At 38.1% G+C, this 10,027-nt stretch overlaps 1 protein-coding gene across 1 annotated transcript; it reads left to right on the forward strand.

The window, feature by feature from the left end:
• Positions 1-2,548: 2,548 nt before the first annotated feature.
• LOC148030646 (glucomannan 4-beta-mannosyltransferase 9-like) lies at positions 2,549-9,023 on the forward strand. The gene is made up of 9 exons (XM_087686995.1): positions 2,549-3,582; positions 4,399-4,497; positions 5,185-5,437; positions 6,469-6,579; positions 6,746-6,882; positions 7,228-7,341; positions 7,428-7,627; positions 7,777-7,968; positions 8,302-9,023. Exons 1-9 carry the CDS (start codon positions 3,247-3,249, stop codon positions 8,459-8,461), a joined length of 1,602 nt encoding a protein of 533 aa, XP_087543121.1. The 5' UTR covers positions 2,549-3,246; the 3' UTR covers positions 8,462-9,023.
• Positions 9,024-10,027: the final 1,004 nt, after the last annotated feature.

The raw sequence follows: 10,027 nt of genomic DNA on the forward strand, positions 1-10,027 counted from the left end.
TAATGTCATCATAGGATTAAATTAATATAGAAGCTTGATTGTCAACATTGAGCAACTATCAAGGAAATGAATGCACCACCCCATTCTTTGAATGTATAGATGTTGGAAGAAAAAGGGTGTTTTAGCTAAAATACATATGATTCAAAGTAAATATGATTGTGACACAACTTGGCAAATGTAGAATGTCTTAATCCAATGAACATGTGTTTGTCTATTATTTAAATCAAGCTTGGAAATAGTCAATGGAAGAGATCAAAGTAACAAGGTTGTGGTAATATGACCTTTATAGCATATACTAGCTCTATGCTGCTCTAGTATGTTTAATATGCAATTAACAACAAACTCCCCTTTCTTCAAGGTTGGATGTGAAGGCATGGATCATTACATATGGACAATTGGTTTGTGCATATAAAGATAGGCTAAATTTAAATCTTTATGGTTGTGTGCATCATTTCAAGTGAGAATATGCAATTTAATCGACCAATCATTCATAAACAACTTTAGGGCAAGGCTTACCCAAAGTTCCAAGTACTAGATATTGCAAATTTGTGATACTTTTATGTACTTTCCCTTTATCTTTGCAATCTAGTACATTGCCAAGAAAGCATAAACTTTCATTTTGACTTAAATGAGATGCGGGGTATTTATGTGCCTTTCATTTTTCATCCAAACAATGTTGTTAAAGAATGGGTGCCCATTTGGTCTAGGGATTTTTCCCTCTAGCCCCGAAATATGAGGCACTACTAAATTATTTTGTACCATATTGGAATTAGATTGACATTTTATGAGGATGATTAGGAACTAGAGCTTCAGCTTGATGCTTGATGATGGTAGTTAAGATAAGGTATTGACAAATTAGTGCATTTACTCAATAGCATTGCCCTTGAAATAGCTGGTTTGGCAAGATTAATGAATTCTTTATTTCATCACTAGCAATCCTTGTGGAGAAAAATGGGAGTCCCACACAAAGTTTACAAAGGAAAAAGGGGGATAGTAGGCTATTGCTTCTTTGGAAGCAAGGACATAGTTTTTTAACTTCACACCTCAAGTGAGCTATGGTGTGAGTCATGTATGGGTTTGCTATACTCCTTCAAAAGGAACCTAGTGCACAAACTATCGAAACTCTTAAGCTTATAACAAGAATCTTGGGCATATACTAAACTTAACAAGAACCTTGAGTATATGCTCAACTTAAGGGGACATTGCACACTTCCTTTGCTCATTGCTTTATGGGAAACCTCAAAAGAGTTAAAAACCCCACTGTAACCTTCTTGTTACAATTTACAGAGTGGATTCACTCCATAAATGCGAATACCATTTAATGTTATAAAGTTAAAGGCATTGAGAAGATAGCTCATGTGAAGATCAATGCAAGGATTGCTGCAAAGATTGATGAAAGAAGAGTTTGTAAACTTGGAGATGTGTGAAAGTCCTATGATTGTGATGAACAATTGTTAACCATAGAGTTCAATGCCTTATCTAGCTAAGAACCCTTGAAAAACTGGTCAAGAGTGCAACTAGCAAACACTCAACACTAGCTATGAAAGGATACCTATTAGAAACTTTGAGTCGAAGAAAATGAGATAGCCTTTACTATTTCCTTGGCCATCACACAGTTCACTTTTGGCAAAACAATCAAACTATATTATGCCAATGTACAAAGAAGGCAGCCTTCATTGCTGCTTTGATAACACACAGATGCACATGCACACATGTGTGCATAGAGATCTTGCCTAGCTAAAGAACTATGAAAAACCCTACATGACACCTAGCAATGATACCTAGCAAACACCCAACAATGGTTGTGAAAGGACACTTACTAGAAACTTTAAGTCGAAGACAAGAAGGCAAACCTTCGATGTTGCTCTGATGCTAAACATTTCTTTATTGGTGAAAGGATGGAATTCTACTATATTGATATAGAGAGAAGGCAACCTTCCTTGATGCACAGATATAAGACATACTAATAGACACATGAGCACATATATATTTGTTGTTTTTTTTGTTTTTTTTGGGTGAACACACCACAATGACATAGCTTAGATATGCTAAGCTCCCTCCAATCACGGGGGGGGGATGAGACCATCTCTCCCTTTCCTGGATGGTTGCTCAAGGATGAGACCATCTCTCCCTTTCCTGGAGAGGAGGCCATCTCTCCCTTTCCTGGCCCTCTCCTTGGTCACGTCCTCTCTACGATCTGATTGTGGGTCCCAAACCCGCACACGTAAGGGAACCATACTCTCGTCTCTTTGTAAATTATTGATGATTGTGTGCGTCTGGAGATCCACCCCGGCGCGCCCCCAACAAACACTCTCCCATTGCCATCCATTGCAATCGACAATTTCGCTTCCCTTCGAGTAAGGTGCCATTTGATTCGCCTGGGTTTTTCTAATCCCATTGACAATAACTGGGCGTGCCGCCCTTTGACTGAGGGGAATCGAGCAGCCCACTTTCTCATGATTATTAGAAAAAGAAAGAGAGAATTGCCAGGGGGGGGATGGCTGGTCAAGAGATGTTTTCCTGTCACAGAAGGACTGCTGGCTGTGGATTGAGACCACACAACAGCACCCGAAAGAAGCCATTGGACAGTTCAGACAGGGACTAGGTTGCAACCAGCCTTGGCCAGGGGAAAAAAGACAGACACAGAGGGAGGGAGAGCGCGCTTATATTGAATCAATCTACTGACTCTGAATCCTGAGCAGTGCGTACTCTCGAAAGGGAGAGATACAAAGGGGCACATTCGCAATCTTTAGCATTGGCCTGTGCAGCTCTAAACTAGGATCTAATCATCATATTTAGTACTTACCCACAGTACTCTCTGATCAGTAGATTTTTGACCCACAGAGCTGCAATTTGCTGCTGCTGCTGCTAAAATGCTATTGATGTGCTCCTGACCATCTGCATTTGTGGTTGCATTATTGCTTCACGTTGAGACTCTACAAATTTTTTGATGAATCACCAACGCTCCTTGTTGTTGATTACATCTATCTCAGTCAGTCTGAGGGAAGCTTCAACTCTGTGACTCCAGAGTAGTTAAATTCATCTGTGGGAATCTGTCACACGATGATGTTGCATTGATTTCCAGCCAATCCCAGTCGCAGGAAAACATAGCTCCATTAGCATTCGGGAATCTGATCCAATGTCCAATAAGAGATCACTCTGAGGCTTTTAACTGGCCCTGAAGTCTAGTGCTTCACAGGGATTGGAACTAAGATCTAACCCCTAATAGCATCTTCAGCATTAGGGATGGGGCGTTCTTCGGGCAGCCTGATGGCACAGATTAATGGTGGCCAGTCCGAGTTGGATCAGACCACGGCCATAGGTGGCCTCGTGGATATTTGGCTGCGGATCCGGGCACCCATCGTGGCACCAGTCGTGCAGATGGCTGTGAACCTGTGCTTGGTGATGGTGGTGATGATGTTTGTGGAGAGGGTGTACATGTGCTTTGTCATTGTGCTGGTGAAGCTGTTCCGCAGGCGGCCCGAGCGACGGTACAAGTTCGAGCCCATCAAGGATGATGTGGAGCTGGCCAACTCCTATCCCAAAGTCCTGGTGCAGATCCCCATGTACAATGAGAGAGAGGTAAGAGCCACATCATCAGCATCATCATCATGCAGGTCCTCCCAATATACTTTTTAGCATAGTACATAATAATCTGTTGGGCTCCAGCTCTTACAGACTACCAATTTTGATAGAGAAACAAACTTTGCCCATGATGGGGCTTCCAGTAGCTGTAATGGATTGAAAGGTGAACCTTCAAAGGCATCTAGAGCGATTTGCTACTGTACCACCCTATTCACAGTCAATTCAAATGCAATACTGGGGGGGATGAGAACCACATTGTATCGATGTTGGCGTAAGAACCTATGGATCTCACAATGGTGTAGTTCAATTCAATTTCAGTTTCATCATACATCTTAGCCTGATTCTCTTTCTAGTATATACCAGTTCTGCATACATCTTACCCTAATTCTCTTCTGGTACATGGTAGTTATTAGCCCAATTCGCTTATGTATTGAGTACATCAAAGTTCATCATACATCGTAGCCCACTTCTCTTCTAGTAAATACAATCAGGCCTCGCATCATCATGATCATCATCACGCAATCAGGGCATCTTTTATTACTGCCAACTATAATCGCCTCTCTCTATACTTGCCTTAACCTTTGAATCTCACTCTATCTCTGAATAGAGCTCTAGTGTTTCCCACCTGGAAATCATCGCCGCAAAGCTGTGCCAAATCGTAATTAGCGCAGTGCCCACTACTCACAAATCAAGGTCTCTGTGAATGCTTGTCTTCCAACGCCGATCATATTTTGGAAATTGAAATCATGATTCCTTCCCGATTGATCAAGGTCTGGATCAGGCATAATTGTGCTCTTCTTTATTTACTGGCAGGTATATCAGCTTTCCATTGGAGCAGCTTGCGGTCTGTCATGGCCAGCTGACAGGATAATCGTGCAGGTTCTAGACGATTCAACTGACTCTACGATAAAGGTAAACACTATCATCGCCGCACAAAAATGAGCAAGTGATAACGGTATACCTTTTAGTGTCACCCCATTAGCCTCCTTGGAGGCAGTTGTGACATGCCCTATAGCACCTAGCATGATATGACTTATGATCCTATACCACGTGCCTATAGCGCCTAGCAAGGTATTACTTGTGATCATACACCACTTATACCATGTGCTTATAGCGCCTAGCAAGATATGACTTATGATCATATACCACATGCCTGTGATGTCCCCAATCATGCCAGAGCTACAGGATGCGCAAGATATTCGTGTGAATGATGATAACAACGAAGAATCAAATGTGATACCTTGTAAGCCAAACTAATTTTCATTGCAAGACAAACAAAAGAGACTTCCTTTCACATACTTTTCATTAAATTAGCAAGACCTCTTGAATCTAGCCCAATACCCATATATTTAGACCCACATATACGTGTTGATGAAGATGTGCACACATCCTTTTTTTAATATGTTTGAACATTTAGAGGTGCCCATAAGTGACTAAATTACCAACTAATGGTACACACACACACACACATACACATGAGTGTGTGCATGCACACACATAGACTCATAAAGAAAGAGAGATGATAAATACAATGCATGAAATCCCAATGAGAATGCTTGGGGATAATTGTATGCATGGATGGGATGGTTCGTCATGCAGGAGCTTGTGCAAATGGAGTGTCAAAGGTGGGCAAGCAAGGGGGTTAACATCAAGTATGAGATACGTGACAACCGAAATGGGTACAAGGCCGGGGCTCTCAAGGAGGGGATGAAGAAGAACTATGTGAAGGAGTGTGATTATGTGGCCATATTTGATGCCGACTTCCAACCTGACCCTGAGTTCCTTTGGAAGACTATTCCCTTCCTCATGTACAATCATGAGATTGCCCTTGTTCAAGCTAGGTGGAAGTTTGGTGAGTGCTAAGCCTTGCAATTTATACAGAAAATATGATTATTAAGTGTACAATAGATGTGAGTTCATTTGAAGAAATTTCTAAAGGATTTTCTAAAAATGCAGAAAAATAATAAATAAAACCAAGCAAACAATGGAAAGGAAAAGGCAATGAGGCAAATATTCAAGCACTCACCAAACTATGGCAATAGAGCCTTTTGTTAGCATAGCTCTCTCTCTCTCTCTCTCTCTCTCTCTCTCTCTCTCTCTCTCTCAAAAAAAAAAAAAAAAAAAAAAACACATAATTTCATGTGTGTGTATGACATATTTTGTCTAGCCTTTCCACACTAAAGACGTAACAACCCTTTTTGTATGCACATCTTTAGGGAAAGTAGAATAAACTACCTATAACTATACACTATATCTTTCAAACATCAAAGCTGTGTGATTAAGGCATGGATATGTGGAATCTTTAATGAACTATCATTTCAAAATCAATAAAAAGCTAACGTTTTGTTTTGTTGCTCTTTCCCAAAGAATCCAACACTATTAAGATATCACTATTAAGATATCACTTTTTCCTTCTCTATATTGTAGAATAGATAAAATAAGTTTTCCATTATCAAGAATAAATAGTTTTCCCATCATCAAGCATGATTTCCCATACATTCTAAGAGAACCTTCTTAACAATGACAATCAACATAAGAATAAGCCTTCCCACTATAACTACTAAGAATTTCGACCTAATGAGGATATCATATGCAAGGACACAATATCAAAGTGCATGAGTCAATTTGTCCACTACCATGTCACTAGGAATAACGGATAGGTAGATGCAATCTCTTTTTCATTCAAAAAGCTCATGAAATGTTATGTACTTGGACTTTGTGGCAATTTAGTCATTGGAATGTATAAAAGTGAAGCATTTTATTTTACCATACTAATGTCTATTATGAAATATATAGGCATAAAAACCATGTTCTAAAAGCACAAAAGATTGTATGGATTTTTAACAAGAATCTAAAGTTATGTTGCTATTCTTGTTTTTGTAGTTAATGCAGATGAGTGTCTCATGACAAGGATGCAAGAGATGTCATTGGATTACCACTTCTCAATAGAGCAAGAAGTTGGATCATCGACACATGCATTCTTTGGATTCAATGGTAAAGTCATTGACTATGAAAGGAAGCCCTCACTTTGAGGTTGCCATGATTTATGTTTATGAATTTTGAGAACTAGCAACAAAAAAAGCTAAATTTTTATGGCACATTTGTACTCATAAAATATAAAACCTAGTGCACAAATGATTGATTTTGTTTTATGCTATAGGCACAGCTGGTGTCTGGCGTATAAGTGCCATCAATGAGGCTGGAGGGTGGAAAGATAGAACCACAGTGGAAGACATGGACTTGGCTGTGCGCGCCGCTCTTAAGGGTTGGAAGTTTGTTTACCTTCACGATCTTGGGGTAATGACAATCTTAAGCATATATCCTCAAGAAGTGTTTGTGCTTATTATGTCTAGCCCCTAGTTTTGAAGTACTTTATCCACTAGGACGGCATGGTGGGGTGCAAGTGAGTTGGATAGTATACCTTATGTCATTGAACAAACACAACTTCAAGTTCTATCATTCTTGCTATCTAAAATGCACTAGTAAATGCTAGGATTCTCACAAGGCTTATGCCATTCATCAAGGGTAACAATGTTAGCTCCCTATCCTACTCTATTTTGCTTCAATTAAGTGAGAATGCAAGTGCAAAATTGGTACTTTTTTCTATTTATTTCAATAATATTTCACAAATTTTGTATATAGGTGAAGAATGAGTTGCCAAGTACGTTCAAAGCATTTCGCTATCAACAACATCGTTGGTCATGTGGCCCAGCTAGTTTGTTTAGGAAGATATTACCAGACATTATTGAAAATAAGGTAGCTATTATCTACTATTTCATTTTGTAAGAAATGGTATTGCTAATTAATGAATTATTGACTTTGGTTCTTTTATGGTTTTGCAGAAGGTTTGGTGGTTGAAGAAATTCCACATTGTGTATGCTTTCTTCTTGGTTCGTAAGATTGTGGCTCACATTGTCACATTCATGTTCTATTGTTTGGTCATTCCCACAACTGTCCTCATCCCAGAGGTCCACTTGCCTAAATGGGGCGCCATCTACATGCCATCTGTCATCACCTTGCTCAATGCCTTGTGCACCCTAAGGTACTCTCAAATGGCTAACAACCCCACTCTTTTTTGTTGTACACTCTATGCCTTGTGTACCCTAAGGGACATATTCTACTACCTAATCAATATGAAATCAACAAACTTAGGAAGCATGAATCCATTTTTACTTTTTTCATAACATGCAGGTCATTGCACCTACTTGTTTTTTGGATTCTCTTCGAAAACGTGATGTCTCTTCATCGCACAAAAGCTACCTTTGTAGGGCTTTTTGACTTGAGCCGCGTGAATGAGTGGGTTGTTACAGAAAAATTAGGAGATGCCTTAAAAAGTAGATTGAGCAAACTAGGCAAACGAAGTCGAATGAAATTTGGGGAGAGGTAATATTTTCTATGTTCAATGTACATTTGGTTGAGTTCAAACTTCCATTTCAAGTTTCTTAGCTTATAGTTAAGTCACTTATGATTGGGTTATGAGCTATCATAAACAATAATATTAATAAAATGTATTACAATCTTGAAAATCATATTAAGCATATTTTTAGAAAAAGTTCTATAAACATGACTTAGCATTCTTCATATATCAAATACAGAGATATACAAGGAGCTACTCAACCATTCTTGTGATATATGAGAAATATAAGTTATCACAATTCAAAGACTTTGGCTTCACATTTTGTTGACTAATTTTTTCTTATTTTCATGTGTCACTAGGTTGCATGTCTTGGAGCTCCTTGCTGGCCTCTACATTTTCTTTTGTGCTGTATACGACTTCAACTTTGGGCACAACCATTTTTACATATATCTCTTCCTTCAGTCCTTTGCCTTCTTTATTATGGGATTTGGGTATATTGGTACCTTTGTTCCCACTTAAGGTTACCATTTCCATCAATTTTTTACTTTCTTTTATGGAAGTGAGCACACTACACATGTGGAGGCTTCTATCAAAATGGAAATTTAGTGTGGAAATATCAAGGCACCCCACTCAAGAGCCATTAACTTCTCTATCCAATCTTGAGCATACGAGATTTTACTTCTTTTACCCAACATTGAGTATTTGGGTTTTCACTTTTATTTAAAGAAGATGATGGGTTCCATGCAACTAATTATGTGAGTATCCCATTCTACAGCCAAGATTCTTCTCAAAGGACAAGTATATGGGATTTCCATGCTATAGTAATTATTTTTTTGCCACATTTGTCATTTTTTAGGTCCACTAAGTTTCTATTTTCTAGTGTGAGTCAACTTGTAATAAATAAATTGGGAGCCATTTATTGGGTGAATTGGCCAACTCAAATCCATACCATGTATTCTCACCACTCACATGCATGTACAAGTGGCACAGTGTAGGGAAGTAAATCTTATATAACCAACATTTTAATTGAGTTATTGGGCCTCTCCTATAATCAAAACATACAAATTCTTATTATCCATAATTCATGGCTATCTATTTCTTCAATAGATACTCCATCATTCCAATAGGCCACAAGAAAGCTTTAAACTCAAGCAATATTCTTTCTACATAGAAAGAGATATCCTTATCACGTGTGCTACTTGTCAGTGAATACATTTGCCAATATTTTTGTAGTGATGGCTAGAAATTGATAATCAAAATATTGGGTAAGAAGTTGCTCTCTCAAATAACATAAAGCCAACATGCATGAAGTCTTTATAGTATGAAGTATGCATTTTTTTTTCATTTTGCTAAAATCTAAGGTGATATCAATGTCTTCCAAAATTGAATGTTTGAATGTTAGTTAATCCACTAACACTTTCATGCTACCTAAAAGCTCTATCCATGATCATTAATAATAATAATACCTAAAAGGTCTATCTAATAGGAGATCCAATAAAAATATGGGATCCCCCAAACTAGTTTTTTCTTCAATTAGAACTATGAACTACAGGAGATTACAAACAAGGAGTGGAAGTCTCATTCAATTAAAAGGCACATGAAATTATGCTTGGTGATTGTTAGAAATTGTTACTTCAAAACTAATTTAACCATTATCTAGCATAATCTTGATCTATGTCGTCTTGACTAACCACCATGAAACTAATTTCCAAAGTAACTAGATAAGTAATTAACAAATTACCAAATATAGCTTAGTTACACAAGTTAATAATTCAAGAGCACTAAGATCTTCATTGACTTTGTGGTATACACTAACATTTACTATAATCTACCCAACTTTCCAAGGTATAAAGTACTTTACTCAAATAACAATTTTTGTGTTGAATCACTCTTGTTGGTTGCTATCATGATCTCTAATAGTCTAATAAGTCAATACCCAAATTTTCAAGGCAAGATTTCTCATTTTTTTGAGTCATGGGTGAGTTGAGATCTAGTCACATAAGAATGACCTTTGAGTCGAAATAATAATAATAGTCATAACACCTTTGTGCTTGTGCACACCTTGAGATGATCAAAGCTCTCATG

Source organism: Lygodium microphyllum, chromosome 10 (assembly GCF_053477565.2).
Source record: "Lygodium microphyllum isolate KBCC chromosome 10, Lygodium_microphyllum_v1.1.10, whole genome shotgun sequence".
In the NCBI taxonomy this organism is placed as follows: Eukaryota; Viridiplantae; Streptophyta; class Polypodiopsida; order Schizaeales; family Lygodiaceae; genus Lygodium; species Lygodium microphyllum.

Bases quoted from the DNA above. Each gene is read 5' to 3' on its own strand.
- LOC148030646 (XM_087686995.1), top strand. From the start codon at position 3,247: ATGGGGCGTTCTTCGGGCAGCCTGATGGCACAGATTAATGGTGGCCAG. The intron at 6,580-6,745 runs GTAAAGTCATTG...TTTATGCTATAG, and splicing joins TGCATTCTTTGGATTCAATG to GCACAGCTGGTGTCTGGCGT. The intron at 7,969-8,301 runs GTAATATTTTCT...ATGTGTCACTAG, and splicing joins CGAATGAAATTTGGGGAGAG to GTTGCATGTCTTGGAGCTCC.